At 43.4% G+C, this 17,025-nt stretch overlaps 1 protein-coding gene across 5 annotated transcripts in view; it reads left to right on the top strand.

The window, feature by feature from the left end:
• Positions 1–17,025, top strand: part of LOC139567741 (SH3 and PX domain-containing protein 2A-like) — a 138,587-nt gene that overhangs the window by 6,870 nt on the left and 114,692 nt on the right. For all 5 annotated transcript variants that reach the window (XM_071389202.1, XM_071389199.1, XM_071389204.1 and 2 more), the window contains exon 2: positions 4,838–4,918. In XM_071389202.1, the coding sequence (XP_071245303.1) occupies positions 4,838–4,918 (81 nt within the window). The remainder of the gene's footprint in view (positions 1–4,837; positions 4,919–17,025) is intronic.

Below are 17,025 nucleotides of genomic sequence, written 5' to 3'. Positions count from 1 at the left end.
CTAATCATAGCTGTGTAGCCTATGATTCACGGTTGATTCATGGAAATAACCAGAGATCCAATTTGCTCTTATTCGTCTTTCTCCGAAATGCCGGACATGAATGAGACTTTTGTCTCCCGAGCTAAAACCATTTGCATCACAGCAAGAGATGATGACGAACAAGGGCTTTCTCTTGCTAGATCTGGGACACTGGGTGTCTGGGACACAAACTTGGTTGATTCATTTGTATTTGTACATGCATGTACTTTCCCTCTTTGTTTTCGAATGTATCATCAAACCCCTTTAGCTGTTGACATGAGTGCAGAAGAATAGAAAATAATAAAAATTGAATAGACAGAATAGAATATATCGTTGCTGTATTTCCTTTGGTTGCTGATGTCACGGGGTATCCAGAGAGTAATGCATGTAATTATATTGTAATAAACTATTATAAATACTTAAAATAACATTAATGAACTGAATCACCATTTATATCCAAAATAATTATCTTAACCTCCTATTTATATGATATATTATGTAGTCTGCTACAGTGATTTACGATTTAGGTTGGGTCCATTGTTTCCATAAATCTCCCCCACCCATCTAGCTGTTAAATGTTCAGGATGCCAAACCAAGAGGTGGGTCTGATGGTAACAGCTGATCTTTAGAAGCTAGGGCTAGCGTGCCAACCAGTACAGGTTTACGACTGGATTGCCAAGAGTGAAGGAAATGTTTAATGGTGTTAAATCTGGGTTCTCTGTGTACTGTAAGTACAAATCAAATACATTTTTAATTGTCACATGCACCGAATACAACAGGTGTAGACCTTACAGTGAAATGCTTACTTACAAGCCCTTAACCTGCAATGCAGTTTTAAGAAAAATACAAAAAATAAATAAATAAAAGTAACAAATAATTAAAGAGCAGCTGTAAAATAACAATAGCGAGGCTATATACAGGGGGTACCGGTTAGTCATGGTAATTGAGGTAATATTTACATGTAGGTAGAGTTATTAAATTGACTATGCATAGATAATAAACAGAGAGTAGCAGCAACATAAAAGGGGATATTGCAAATAGTCTGGGTAGCCATTTGATTAGATGTTCAGGAGTCTTATGGCTTGGGGGAAGAAGCTGTTTAGAAGTCTCTTGGACCTAGACTTGGCGCTCCGGTACCGCTTGCCGTGTGGTAGCAGAGAGAACAGTCTATGACTAGGGTGGCTGGGGTCTTTGACAATTTTAGGGCCTTCCTCTGACACCGCCTGGTGTAGAGGTCCTGGATGGCAGGAAGCTTAGCCCCAGTGATGTACTGGACCGTACGCACTACCCTCTGTAGTGCCTTGGTCGAAGGCCGAGCAGTTGCCATACCAGGCGGTGATGTAACCCGTCAGGATGCTCTCGATGGTGCAGTTGGTTTTGTCGTGTCCTCTTCATGACTGTCTTGGTGTGCTTGGGACATGTTAGTTTGTTGGTAATGTGGACACCAAGGAACTACAGTGTAGTAGAATAGAGGGTGTTATGCAGTAAAGGTAATGTATAAACGTATTTATAAATGTTGTAAACTTTTTTGTTTTGTCTACATTGTCTCTTTTGTTTTCTGTTTTGGAATTGCAACATTGTTTGATTTGCCCAGACATGCATACTATTGAAGAATGTCTAACCGTATGGCAAGGCCAGGATTTTATCTTGACTTGAACGGTGCAGCAACGCGTGACTACACACCATCTGGGATTCCATCAGCACACCTTCTGTTGCTGTGAAGACAACTCACTCTTATAACGCTGTGTTGTTCAAATGTGTTAGATTTGTTTTCTAATGTTACACAGGTTTAACTCCCTCTAACTGACAATTAGTGAGTAACTTTATGTGTGTGTGTGTGTTTGGTCCTCTAAAATAATGATCCAGAGTGTTTTGGCTGTGTGGACCATCAGGCGCTCACGACTGGCTGTACTTGAACCATGAGTCAACCTGCAATGCATCGACATGCTATTTTAAAACGTTGCTGGAATTTCTTTACCATCATCTGAGAGTCGATTGAAAAAAACCCGTTTCAAGCTGTCAAACAGCACTATTCTTCACAGTCAATCCTATGTCAATCCAGAAATATAATTGAGGTGACACCTACAGTATAGGTTTGTTTTGCTTTCAGGTAGTGATGGGCTGTACTAGGCTGTTAACTCACATTCAATCCCATTCACTGCCCGAGGGATGATATAGTCTATTTTAGGTTGGACGAGGGCATTAGCTTTAAGCTTGATATTTTGGGCGTGGGTTGTGTGTGGTGTGGATAGACTAGTTCTGTTTTTCATTGTGGTTCCTATGAGGACAGATCCATCTGTTCTGCTGGTTGGGATGGGATCGTTATAACTAAGTTCGTGTCTCCCTCCCTCCCTCCCTCCCTCCCTCCCTCCCTCCCTCCCTCCCTCCCTCCCTCCCTCCCTCCCTCCCTCCCTCCCTCTGTTGGCACATCCCAGAGAGGTTTTGCTCCACGGTCAAATTAAGCGGCCAAGTGGCATCGGGTGGTGGAGGAGGGAGGAGGACAACATGCCTTTCAGGTCAAACGCATTTATAGAACAACACACCCACTCTCTGGAAGTCAGGGCAAGCCCACACACACTTGCTTGAGGTGGACACACACACACACACACACACACACACACACACACACACACACACACACACACACACACACACACACACACACACACACACACACACACACACACACACACACACACACACACACACACACACACACACACAGACACACACACACACTTGAGAGGTATTTGGCACACACACCATGCTTAGAGGTATTAGGCACACACACCATGCAGCGTGCAGCTCTTCCAGACCCTCCAAGGGAAATGGTGTCAGATAAAGTCCATATCTCTGTGGATTGCTATGCACTAACACTTTCTTTATTCATCTAACCTCCCTTAGTTTTGGCTTTCCGGTTTGATTCATTACGTAGTTTCTTGTTAGTTCTTGAGCTGTAAAAATATGGTTTAATGTTTGGTGGTGTATAGTGTTTCTGATAAAGGATAGCCTACTTCACTGAAGGTGGAACACAACATGTGAAGTACTTACAGAATAACTTAACTGTCTGACTACAGACTCTGTAAAGACTCCAGTAAATACATTCACTAACCCTCCAGCACCACTGACTTTGGCAGCAGCAATACAAATCAAGCCAAGCCATTGAAAGAGTGAAGTCCTATGGAGTCACAAACACATCATTAGCTAGCATAGCATAGCATGGCAGACTTCAAGTGGACATTGCCATAGGAGTCGCTAACAGGTCATTAGCATAACATAACAGACTTCCAGTGGCTTTGATTTTAGCATAACATTGCCATGGGAGTGAAAAGGCGAGTGCTGGAGCCCCTACTCGGTAACACAATACAAATCAAACCAAGCCGTTGACACTAACCCTATGGAGTCACTATCAAGTCATTAGCTTAGCATTAGCATGACATACTTCCAGTGGCTTGGACGTTAGCGTAACATTTCCATGGGTGAGAATTGTGAAAACACTAGCGTTGGAAGCTAGCCAGCAATAGCTGGTGTCATTCCAGCAGCAACAAGGCCTTTTAACACAGAGCTTTGTTCTTGGGAGAGTATTTTGTTTCAAGTGGCTGATCCTCTTACGTCAGGTCTCTTTTGTTTGGGCTAATTCTTCTAAGGCTAGCTGTTATGACTGTTCTTGGCAGGTTGCTGCAGGGACCAGTGTGTAAAATGTATTAGGACGAGGGTTAGCTGTGCTAGTAGGCCAGGGAATTAGGGAAACACTTGTGTCTGACACATCACAAAGGGAACTTGATTTTCAATGGCCAACATATCATGAGGTGATTTTCATCTATAGGCATAGTGAAGATGGCAATATTTCATGAGGTGAATTGTTCCTATATTGACAAGTCGACGACATTTAGTTCTCACACACAAACCATAGGCCTACACAGTGCTGTAGCTTCATTTAGCCTATTTGGTTGGCTGACAAAATCTTATTTGATTGTCAATTATTTGACAATGGCTGTTTTTGATAGCAATCTTTGCCCCGATTTTCAGTAAACGCCAGATGTGAACATGTTTGACATGCTTTATGATTATGAAGTATATGGAAACTATATGAACGTAAACAAATTGTGTGTTTTTGTAGTAGAGATTGGGCTGAGAAAAATGAAGCCAAAGGGCCAATGGTTTAGGTTTGTGACCTAACCTCAATGTCCTCAGTACTATAGCATATTAGAACTGTGAAAGGCTATGTTCAGTAGCAGTTAGCCTTGATTTTAACAGTCAAGTTTCAAACTTATGTTTGTTGCTTGCTATTTTGTGACTTCAAATAGCCATTTCACCAGATATCCTACTGTATATTGGCACAACACTTCCTCTGTAGATATCCATCATAAACCCGAGGTCCAACCCATTCAACCCTCCTGACTGACCTCTCTTATGGGAATTTTCCAGACTCCTTGATATCTTTCCTATGTTCCGGTATGTTAGATTAAAGCGGAGATGATATCAGCATCAATTACATTACCAACCCTCCGGGTCTGGAACATAACGGTCGGTTTCTATACGTCATCTATCATATAAATATAGTTACTGGAAGGAACAAAGCGCCTCAGACAAAGCCCCATCCACTTGAATGGGAATGGCTGTTGTAATTGTAACTCATGGCTGGGGCAGGAAGTGCAGAGGGTCAATGTGTAGAGAAGGTGAATGAGATCACCATAATGTTCCCCCGCTTTTACGCCTTGACAGATATATGTGCGTGTCATTGACCTTTGAAGTGCAGGGGTTGTTGCCTTGGTATGTCGTGTCCACAGTGTTAACCATGCACTTTCTCTCATTGCAGGTGTATCTCATCAATGTCACATACTCTGACAACACCTCCCACATAATCTACAGGAGATACAGCAAATTCTTTGACCTTCAGGTAATGTTGACTCTCTCCTGTCCTCTCCTACACTTTTTAAATTTTACCTTTATTTAACTAGGCAAGTCAGTTAAGAACAAATTCTGATCTTCAATGACGGCCTAGGAACAGTGGGTTAACTGCCTGTTCAGGGGCAGAGCGACAGATTTGTACCTTGTCAGCTCGGGGATTTGAACTTGCAACCTTTCGGTTACTAGTCCAACGCTCTAACCACTAGGCTACCCTGCCGCCCCAATCCACTCTTCGGTGGATATATGTATTTCTATCCAAACATCTGGTGTTATTGAGACAGAATCATAGCAGATCAGAACTTCTATTTTTCTATCTCAAAATGGTATGCTTTCACTGTCCCTTTATACTCCAAGCGTTGTGAGGGATAATTCTGTAAAAACATGTCTGCACTACTATTCTCCACACATGGTTGAGTCAATGAATCAATGTGAGTTTTAGTAATTGGTCTGGGAGTGGGGGAGAGGTATGGTCTGTATCTCTTGTAGCCTCAGAGACGCAGTAGTGCTACAACACGCACACACACACACACACACACACACACACACACACACACACACACACACACACACACACACACACACACACACACACACACACACACACACACACACACACACACACACACACACACACACACACACACACACACACACACATCTCTGCCTTGGCCCCAAAACGTCAAGGAGCTGACAGGCTGTTATATAGTAATTTAATGTACTGTAGCATGTTTTATAGCGGCCTGCCGAGGGACTCTCAGGTGATGTGCGTGTGTGTGTGTGTGTGGTGACTGTTGGAGCGTTTCACATATAAGCTTACATGACTCTTGTGTTTAACATGCCAAAACTACCCTTCAGTTTAGACCTGTATTTTCTTTGGAATGGGAGCTGGGCTGCTGCAGTAAAGACCCTGCAGGTTGAGGTGTGTGTGTGTGTGTGTGTGTGTGTGTGTGTGTGTGTGTGTGTGTGTGTGTGTGTGTGTGTGTGTGTGTGTGTGTGTGTGTATATATATATATATATGTATATACACTCTTTACACCCCTGCTCTTTACAAGCTGATAGGCAGAGTAGCAGCATAGGTCTTGGGGTCTCTCGGTCATTCTTGTCAATATGAAAGAGCCATACATAGAGAAAGACTTGGGTTGATCTCAATAGCCTTAGTGTGCAGCCTGACAGGAAATTATCTTTCAATCAGGGGAGGAAGGTTCCGACCCTCAAAGGTCCCATTGATAACCAGTGGGTGCAATGGAATATAGCCTCCCCCTTGGAAGTGATTACTCCCAATTTGTAATAAAGCAAAGGTAGAATAATAAAAAGGGTTGACTGAGGAAGTTTGTATCTTGGTTCCACTGCTGAAATGTAGGCTATGAGGAGATATAGGTGAGCACACACACACACACACACACACACACACACACACACACACACACACACACACACACACACACACACACACACACACACACACACACACACACACACACACACACACACACACACACACACACACACACACACACACACACACACACACACACACACACACACACACACACACAGAAGGGGTTCAAATTGCTGCTTGGGAGCTAATGGCCTCTAATGGGTTGTGGATGGTTTCACACAGAACCACTCAGTCACCAACAGAAAGATTGATTTTGTTAGCTTTTCTGATTGAGAAGGGCAGAGGTCCTCAGACTCGGTGAAGAGGCCAAACGTCCCCTAAACTAAGGCTATAGTTATTGTGTTGTCAGAGAAAGCAGCTTTCACAACCAAATGCATTTATTTATTTATTCAGCATTTATTTATGCAGGTTTGTCTCACTGACATACTATGTTTTGCAAGAGAGACCTGTTAAAACCTTGATATAGGCTAATAATGACTCGTTTTCAGTCCAGCACATCTGGCTATGCAACTGTTAATATAGCTGGCTTTGAGGATCTCTTCATGTCGTTGATAGACACAAGAGTAGGTCAAGTTGCCCCTAACCACTAGTCCAGGGTCAGATGTTTCTTTAAATCCTCCTGAAGGTTAGATGTTTGGGATGTGATACTCTGATCCTAGATCTGTGGTTAATTAAGGGCAACGCTTCCACCTCAAAGCTGAGACACACGGCTGTAGTCAAAGAGACTACCATTGCCAACAACCATTGGTCTTCTCTTAATACCCTCACACAAGGGGATGTTATTAACTATTAACTAAGCCCTTATGCCAGGAGAAAGGATATACACTGGAAACGTCTGTCTTTCATCTCTCCGTCTCTTTCATTCGTCTGTTCCATCCCTGGGCAGCACCTCTCTATATCCACAGGCAGAAGCTGCACAACTGTTATTCACAGCGGCTGACGTAATGGTTTTACAGGACGGGAGCTAGTTGACTTTGTCCCGATGGCACAGATGGTTACAGTGTGGTGTGGAGAAGGCCACCGCTGTGGGTTCAGTTCCAGCTACTGTGAGGGTGGAGAGTTCCACGCCGTGTAGCTAGACAAAAGCACCAGAAGTAGTTAGCACTCCGTACACGTGTAGAATATCCCATGACCTTTGACCTCTGACCTCTCTTTAAGGTTAAGGGTTTTGTGTATTGGTGACACAGGACCAGAGTGTAGCATAAATAAAGACATTTGGCCTCGGTTGAATGAGTAAGGTAATACAACCCTTAATTGCATTTAGAGTACACTGTAATGTGTTTTCTAACTCAGTGAGTTTATGAATGCATTAAGGCACTGGTAACAGGATATATATTAGTGCTAGTGGGTGCCCACTGTAGTCTTTGTGTGTGTGTGTGTGTGTGTGTGTGTGTGTGTGTGTGTGTGTGTGTGTGTGTGTGTGTGTGTGTGTGTGTGTGTGTGTGTGTGTGTGTGTGTGTGTGTGTGTGTGTGTGTGTGTGTGTGTGTGTGTGTGTGTGTGTGTGTGTGTGTGTGTGTTGCCAATGCAGAGAAGAAGCTATTAACTGGTAATAGAGAGACTATTCATTCCAAGTGATACTAGAATCTCACAACAGGGAACCATCTCCTACTTTAATCATTTGGATTATTTCCCCCCAATTTCTCAGCTTCAATGAAAGGGTTGGTCATTTTTGACAGGGCAGAAGAGAGTAGTCTCTCTCTTTCTTTCTTTAATTCTGTCTCCTCTCCTCTCCTCTCCTCTCCTCTCCTCTCCTCTCCTCTCCTCTCCTCTCCTCTCCTCTCCTCTCCTCTCCTCTCCTCTCCTCTCCTCTCCTCTCCTCTCTCTCTCTCTCTCTCTCTCTCTCTCTCTCTCTCTCTCTCTCATCTCTTCTCTCTGTCTTTCTTTCTCTTTTATTTATCTCGCTCTCTCGCTTTCTCTCGCTCTCTCGCTTTCTCTCAATTTCTCTCTCTCTCTCTATCACTCTCTCCCTCTTCTCTTGCTCGCCCTCTCTCTCGCTTTCTCACTCTGGCTCTCGCTTTCTTTCTCTTTTATTTATCTCTCTCTCTCTCTCTCAATTTAAGGGGTTTATTGGCATGGGAAACATATGTTTACAATGCCAAAGCAAGTGAAATAGATAATAAACAAAAGTGAAATAAACAATAAAAAATTAAGTCAAGTTAACATAACACTTACAAAAGTTCCAAAAGCATAAAGACGTTTCAAATGTCAAAGTCTATATACAGTGTTGCAACAATGTGCAAATAGTGTGCAATGTGCAAATGTGCAAAAAAAAGAACATAAATATGGGTTGTATTTACATTGGTGTTTGTTCTTCACTGGTTGACCTTTTCTTGTGGCAACAGGTCATAAATCTTGCTGCTGTGATGGCACACTGTGGTATTTCACCCAATAGATATGGGAGTTTATACAAATTGGATTTGTTTTTGAATTCTTTGTGGATCTGTGTAATCTGAGGGAAATATGTGTTTCTAATATGGTCATACATTTGGCAGGAGGTTAGGAAGTGCAGCTCAGTTTCCACCTCATTTTGTAGCCTGTCTTCTCTTGAGAGCCAGGTCTACCTACAGTGGCCTTTCTCAATAGCAAGGTCTGTACATGGTCAAAGCTTTCCTTAATTTTGGGTCAGTCACAGTGGGCAGGTATTCTGCCACTGTGTACACTCTGTTTAGGGCCAAAAAGCATTCTAGTTTGCTCTGTTTTTTTGTTAATTGTTTTCTAATGTTTCAAGTAATTATTTTTTTGTTTTCTCATGATTTGGTTGGGTCTAGTTGTGTTGCTGTCCTGGGGCTCTGTGGGGTCTGTTTGTGTTTGTGAACAGAGCCCCAGGACCAGCTTGCTTAGGGGACTCTTCTCCAGGTTCATCTCTCTGTAGGTGATGACTTTGTTATGGAAGGTTTGGGAATCGCTTCCTTTTAGGTGGTTGTAGAATTGAACGCCTCTTTTCTGGATTTTGATAATTAGCGGGTATCGGCCTAATTCTGCTCTGCATGCATTATTTGGTGTTTTACGTTGTACACAGAGGATATTTTTGCAGAATTCTGCATGCAGAGTCTCAATTTGTGAAATCTTGGTTGGTGAGCGGACCCCAGACCTCACAACCATAAAGGGCAATGCGTTCTATAACTGTATTAAGTATTTTTAGCCAGATCCTAATTGGTGTGTCGAATTTTATGTTCCTTTTGATGGCATAGAAGGCCCTTCTTGCCTTGTCTCTCAGATCTCTCAGTGGCTATACAGGCCACTAACAAAGACAACTACCCACAACTACGGTGGCAAAACAGGCTGCCTAAGTATGATTCCCAATCAGAGACAACGATAGACAGCTGCATCTGATTGGGAACCACACTCGGCCAAACACACAGAAATACAAAACATAGAATGCCCACCGCACATCACACCCAAGGCGTGACATTTCTGTACCTTCCCACATCCTGTTGATTACAAAACAACTCATCCTAGTCATTAGCACTAGTCAGGCACATGACTGGACCGTCCTGGCTTGTCTACAGTCACGTTAATATAGTGACTCTCCGCTTATGTTTCAGTTATGACCAGTTAGTCAACTATTTTGTTTCCAGGCGTCTGAAAGGAAACCAGTTGGAACAGGAACTAAGGTTGCTCATGGGCACTGGGAAGGCCAAAGACATTGATGGGAGCTTCTATTGCTTCTTATATCAGCTTTATAGTAATAGTGACACTGAAAACTCCTTTAATCCGACATAGATCTTCAACATATCAAATCTCGCACGTTTTAGTTTAGGTTGTGATTAGTACGTGGAGTTTTTTCCCAGTTAGGAAAAAGTCCCTTCCCTAATGATGAGTAGCCTTGTCATTTGAGGAACCTCTGAGGCATCTGCGAACGGGCCTGTGTCCTTCAGTCTGGCACAAGGCTGGTCTTTTTTAAAAGCCTTCTTCTGAAGGAGGGAACTAACAGACTGACTGATGTTTTTATGAGGCTCTCCTCCGGTTTTGTATTCCTCTCCACATCCCTCTGTTTCGCAAGTCTCTCTGACTGACCATGGCTTCTGACGGAATATTTCGGTTTCGGGGAATGTTAATGCCAGGACTGAAGTTTGAAAAATCTTTCTCAGTTGAATATTTGAGATTGTACATTGATAAAAACATATGGATATTCACATATTTTTGCCTTGCATTCCACTTACGTAGTCAAATTCCACTTGCATAGTTGATATATTTGATGCCCTTTGAATAACATTCACAAAAGCCTACTGTATAGCCAGAACCAAGGCAGCCCGTATTCAATTCAACTCCGCTCAGTAAATTATACAGTATCCCTCTGCCAGAGCTTTCAAAACGAAGGTCGCCCAAAGTAGAATCCCTTACCCTCGGACCGAGGACTGTTTGATTGAAACACATCTCGACCACACAGCATTATTGATATGCCATCTCCAAGGATGGATGGCTGAATAGCTTCAGTGCCCTCGGCCCCCTCGTTCCTCTCGGCCCTCTCGTCCTTGTGGGTGTTCTTTGGATGTTCTGTACTGCACTGCTGCGCTAGGCAAGGCTAGGCTGGGCTATAAGGGTTCCCATTGTCTGGGGTCAGGAATAAAGGACTACTTTATGAGCCCAGAGTGGAGAAAGAGGGAGGGAGGGAGAGAGAGAGGGAGACAGGGAGATAAAGCGAGATGGAGAGGGATCAAATCGAATTGTGTTTGTGACATGCTTCGTAAACAGCGGCTGTAGGCTGACAGTGAAATTCTTGCGTACGCGGTCCTTTTCCAACAATGCAGAGTTAAAGATAAAAAATAAAAAAGGAATTAGAAATAGTGACACTAAAAACACTGTGAATAACGAATAACAATAATGAGTAAAAAGAACAAATCAAATCCCATTTTATTGGTCACATGGTTAGCAGATGTTAATGCGAGTGTAGTGAAATGCTTGTGCTTCTAGTTCCGACAGTGCAGTAATGTCTAACAATTAATATAACAATTCCCCAACAACTACCTAATACACACAAATCTAAAGGGATGGAATAAGAATATGTACATATAAATATATAAACATGACTATATACAGGGAGTACCAGAACCGAGTCACTGTGCAGGGGTACGAGGTAATTGAGGTAGCTACAGTTGAAGTCGGAAGTTTACATACACTTAGGTTGGAGTCATTAAGACTCGTTTTTCAACCACTCCACAAATTTCTTGTTAACAAACTATAGTTTTGGCAAGTCGGTTAGGACACTTTGTGCATGACACAAGTAATTTTTCCAAATATTGTTCACAGACAGATTATTTCCCTTATAATTCACTGTATCACAATTCCAGTGGGTCAGATATTTACATACACTAAGGTGACTCTGCCTTTAAACAGCTTGGAAAATTCCAGAAAATGTTGTCATGGCTTTAGAAGCTTCTGATAGGCTAATTGACATCTACTTTGTGCATGACACAAGTAATTTTTCCAAATATTGTTCACAGACAGATTATTTCCCTTATAATTCACTGTATCACAATTCCAGTGGGTCAGATATTTACATACACTAAGGTGACTCTGCCTTTAAACAGCTTGGAAAATTCCAGAAAATGTTGTCATGGCTTTAGAAGCTTCTGATAGGCTAATTGACATAATTTGAGTCAATTGGAGGTGTACCTGTGGTTGTATTTCAAGGCCTACCTTCAAACTCAGTGCCTCTTTGCTTGACATCATGGGAAAATCCAAAGAAATAAGCCAAGAGCTCAGAAACAAAATTGTAGACATCCACAAGTCTTGTACATCCTTGGGAGCAATTTCCAAATGCCTGAAGGTACCACGTTCATCTGTACAAACAATAGTATGCAAGTACAAACGCCATGGGACCACGAGGCCGTCCTACCCCTCAGGAAGGAGATGCATTCTGTCTCCTAGAGATGAACGTACTTTGGTGCGAAAAGTGCAAATCAATCCCAGAACAACAGCAAAGGACCTTGTGAAGATGCTGGAGGAAACAGGTACAAAAGTATATTTATCCACAGTAAAACGAGTCCGATATCTACATAACTTGAAAGGCTGCTCAGCAAGGAAGAAGCCACTGCTCCAAAAGCCAGACTATGGATTGCAACTGCAAATGGAGACAAAGATCATACTTTTTGGAGAAATGTCCTCTGGTCTGATGAAACAAAAATAGAACTGTTTGGCCATAATGACCATCATTATGTTAGGAGGAAAAGGGGGGAAGCTTGCAAGCCGAAGAACACCATCCCAAGCGTAAAGCACGGGGGGGGGGGGGGGGGGGGTGCAGCATCATGTTGTGAGGGTGCTTTGCTGCAGGAGGGACTGGTGCACTTCACAAAATAGATGGCTTTATGAGGAAGGAAAATTATGTGGATATATTGAAGCAACATCTCAAGACATCAGTCAGGAAGTTAAAGCTTGGTCACAAATGGGTCTTCCAAATGGACAATGACCTCAAGCATACTTCCAAAGTTGTTGCAAAATGGCTTAAGGGCAACAAAGTCAAGGTATTGGAGTGGCCATCACAAAGCCCTGACCTCAATCCCATAGAAAATTTGTGGGCAGAACTGAAAAAGCGTGTGCGAGCAAGGAGGCCTACAAACCTGACTCAGTTATACCAGCTCTGTCAGGAGGAATAGGCCAAAATTCATACTAATTCATACTAATACTAATTGAGTGTATGTAAACTTCTGACCCACTGGGAATGTGATGAAAGAAATAAAAGCTGAAATAAATAATTATTTTCTATTATTCTGACATTTCACATTCTTAAAATAAAGTGGTGATCCGAACTGACCTAAGACATGGAATTTTTACTAGGATTAAATGTCAGGAATTGTGAAAAACTGAGTTTAAATGTATTTGGCTAAGGTGTATGTAAACTTATGACTTCAACTGTAGGTAGGGGTAAAGTGACCAGACAATAGGATAGATAATAGACAGTAGCAGCAGCGTATGTGGTGAGTGTGAAAGTGTGTGTGCCGTCAGTATGCATCTGTGTGCATGTTATGTGTGAGTGTATGTGTGTGTTGGAGTGTCAGTGTAAGTATGTGTGAGTGTGTGGGTAGAGTCCACTGTGTGTGCGTAGAGTCAGTGCAAGAGAGTTAGTGCAAAAACGCGTCAATACAGGTAGTGTGGGTTGCTATTTGATTAGCTATTTAGCAGTCTTGTTTAGAAGTCTTATGGATTGGGGGTAGGGGCTGTTGTGCCTTCTTCACAACTGTGTGGGTGTGTACGGACCATGATAGATCCTTAGTGATGTGGACACAGAGGAACTTGAAGCTGTCAACCCGCTCCACTACAGCCCCATCGATGAGAATGGGGGCGTGCTCGGCCCTCCGTTTCCTGTAGTCCACGACCAGCTCCTTTGTCTTGCTGACATTGAGGGAGAGGTTGTTGTCCTGGCACCACACCGCCAGGTGTCTGCCCTCCTCCCTATAGGCTGTCTCATCGTCGTCGTGTCGTCAGCAACCTTGATGATGGTGTTGGAGTCTTGCGCGGCCACAATGGAGAAGGGAGAGGGAGTATGAGAGAGAGAGGCCCAGATTGGAGAGAGTGTTTTTTACCCGCGGGACAGGAAATACACCTACACGTCAGACACAGGCACTGTTCGTGTGCTTCGTGCTTAGCGCCGCTGGCGTATAATTGGGCACTTCACAGGACAGACTGGCTCGGGTCTTCGCTCAGGTCGGGACGGAGGGGGAAATATGTAGCCGTTTCCCACAGCCTTGGCACAAGGGATTAGGAGAGAGAGCTAAATGTAGGATGAATAAACAGAGTTCAGTCCGTTTGTGGGACGTTTCATCATGGCCCAAAGGTCACACTGTGGCTGAGCTGAGGAGTGACTGAGCTGAGGTGCGCTTAGGGGGAGGGAGAGAGAGAAAGAGAGGGAGGGCTGGAGGGAAAGAAAGAGAGAGGAGAGAGAGACCCACCTAGCCTTCGTTGTTTAGGCACTAGTGTTTCTCTACTCTGTGCGTGTGTGGAGGAGAAGGAGACTTCTGTGTGACTGCTTTGTGTTCTCTGTGAAGAGGTTGAGAGCCCCTTGTCAAGGACTGGAAGTCATTGTGTGTGTGTGTGTGTGTGTGTGTGTGTGTGTGTGTGTGTGTGTGTGTGTGTGTGTGTGTGTGTGTGTGTGTGTGTGTGTGTGTGTGTGTGTGTGTGTGTGTGTGTGTGTGTGTGTGTGTGTGTGTGTGTGTGTGTGTGTGTGTGTGTGTGTGAACATATGTGCGTGCACACACGAAACAGCAGAAGTTGGAGTCAGTCAATCCAGAAATGTGATATTAGCAAATGGAGGATCCCCTTTGACAGTTTTGACAGTTACATTTTCAGCAGCTCCCAATTAAGAAGTGCCAGGAATAAGACTGTGTGTGTGTGTGCGTGCGTGCGTGTGTGTGCGCATATCTGTATGACAGAGAGAATCCTTGCCTGTTTGCATGTGTCTACTGTCTGTCTGTGTGTGTGTGTGTGTTTGTGTGTGTGTGTGTGTGCGTGCATAACACGTACAGTATGTACACCACTGTGTGTGCCTGTCTGTCAGTTTCACACTCCAGTCTCTCATTGCCCTCCAACACTCTTTTCATCTAGTCAAATATTTCTAATGCCTTGCACCGGTCCAACAGCTCGTTCCTGTTTACTTCTCCAATCTAACCACCTGTTATCAGAAGACATATGGCCGCTGAAAGACTTTGTCTGTAGCTGCCTGGCTAGCTCTCTCTCTCTCCCTCTGTCGCTCTCCCTTTTTCTCTCTTTCTCTCTCTCTCTCTCTCTCTCTCTCTCTCTCTCTCTCTCTCTCTCTCTCTCTCTCTCTCTCTCTCTCTCTCTCTCTCTCTCTCTCTGTCACTTTCTCTGCCTCTCTCTCTCTCTTTCTCTCTGTCTCTCTGTCTCTCCCTCCCTCTTTCTCCCTTCTTCTCTCCTTCTTTCTCTCTCTCTCTCCCTACCTCTCTCGCTCTATCTATCTATATATATAATTACAGGCCTCCTGTTCAACTCAAGGTCTTCTCAGGCTGAGGGGGAGTCTCAGTCGATAAAAACACTTGAAAGGTTTTTGCCTTAAACATCAATAGCTAGTGCTATGGCTTGTTTTGCACAATGGCTTGCAGAGTGAAGTCGTTCAAGGTTTCATAGAAATGTCCTTTGGATTTGATAAATAATACGTTTTTTATTGAAGGAAGGTACATCTCTTTGTCCGAGAACACAATGTGTAAACTGTTTTTAGTTTGCAGGGCGGTCGCAGTGGATAGACATTATACAGAGTTGAAGGTTGGTTGGAGAAATTGTATTGTTGTGGCAGTGACCTCTGAGTATAGTATGAAATAGCAGGGTTACATTTACAGCTACACCTCAGATAATGTGGCTTATAGGATATAGAATACATACCCATACATTAATAGGGTTCTGTGTTTTTCCTGATCAGGTCAAAGGTTCAGGACCATACCCATATAGGTTACAGGTACAATACTCTAGAGCAGGGATCATGACCTAGATTCAGCCACGGGCCGATTTTTTCTTGAACAGATGGTCGGGGGGGCCTGAACATAATTACAAATCATTTTTAGACTGCAAATTGACAGCAAGAAGCCCAAACATATGTAATATTTGACTCAAACATAATCATTTCAAACCTTGCTTACATTTGAATACGATCACATATACTGAGTGTAAAAAACGTAAGGAACAGCGTCCTAATACACCCCCTTTTGCCCTCAGAACAGCCTCAATTCGTCAGGGCTCAGGTGTCGGAAGTGTTCCAGAGGGATGCTGGCCCATGTTGACTCCAATGCTTCCCACAGTTGTCAAGTTGGCTGGATGTCCTTTGAGTGGTGGACCATTTTTGATACACACAGGAAACTGTTGAGCGTGAAAAACCCAGCAGCGTTGCAGTTCTTGACACAAACCGGTGCGCCTGGCACCTACGACCATACCCCGTTCAAAGGCACTTCAATATTTTGTCTTGCCCGTTCACCCTCTGAATGGCACACAATCCCTGTCTCAATTGTATCAAGGCTTAAAAAATCCTTCTTTAACCTGTCTCCTCCCTTTCACATACACTGATTGAAGTGGATTTAACAAGTGATATCCATAAGGGATCACAGCTTTCACCTGGATTCACCTGGTCAGTCTGTGTCATGGAAAGAGCTGGTGTTCCTAATGTTTTGTACACTCCGTGTATATCTCTCTATTATGCATGGGAATACTTTGGAACAGATTTCCAAAATTAAAATCACTTATATATATATAATCACAAATATAAATGTTTTTTGCTCAGAGACCGTGGAGGGCCAAATAAAATCACCCGCAGGCCAAATTCGGCAGGTGGGGAACTCTAGTTAACTCTGGTCTGACATATAAAACCACAAAGGACCTTTGTATGACGTGTCTCATGCCTCTTCCCTGGTATCCTATCCTCCTTTGCTATAGGTAGCATTGGTTAGCGGACCAGGTGTCCTTCTATACCATTGTAATAGCAATAGCTCCTCTCCAGCCTCCAGCCGAACCCTTGGTTAGTGTTAATGAACAACGGTTCAGTAAACAGCAGTCCTGTCTGTCTGTCAGCACACGGCTTCTCATCACTACTTCGTCAGCCTGGAACGGCCCTGAACCTGGCTTCTCACACAGTGGTTCACACCGTTAATTATAATCCGGCTGTCTCTCTCTCTCTGCCTTTCTTCCTCGTTTCTGTTTCTTTCCTTTCTTGTTTTGCTCTTAATGGAGAGCGAATTCTCAGCTAATCCGAGGCCCA

Source organism: Salvelinus alpinus, chromosome 2 (assembly GCF_045679555.1).
Source record: "Salvelinus alpinus chromosome 2, SLU_Salpinus.1, whole genome shotgun sequence".
Classification (NCBI taxonomy): Eukaryota; Metazoa; Chordata; class Actinopteri; order Salmoniformes; family Salmonidae; genus Salvelinus; species Salvelinus alpinus.
Note: the sequence above shows the minus strand (reverse complement) of the source record. Positions and strands in the feature narration are given on the sequence as shown.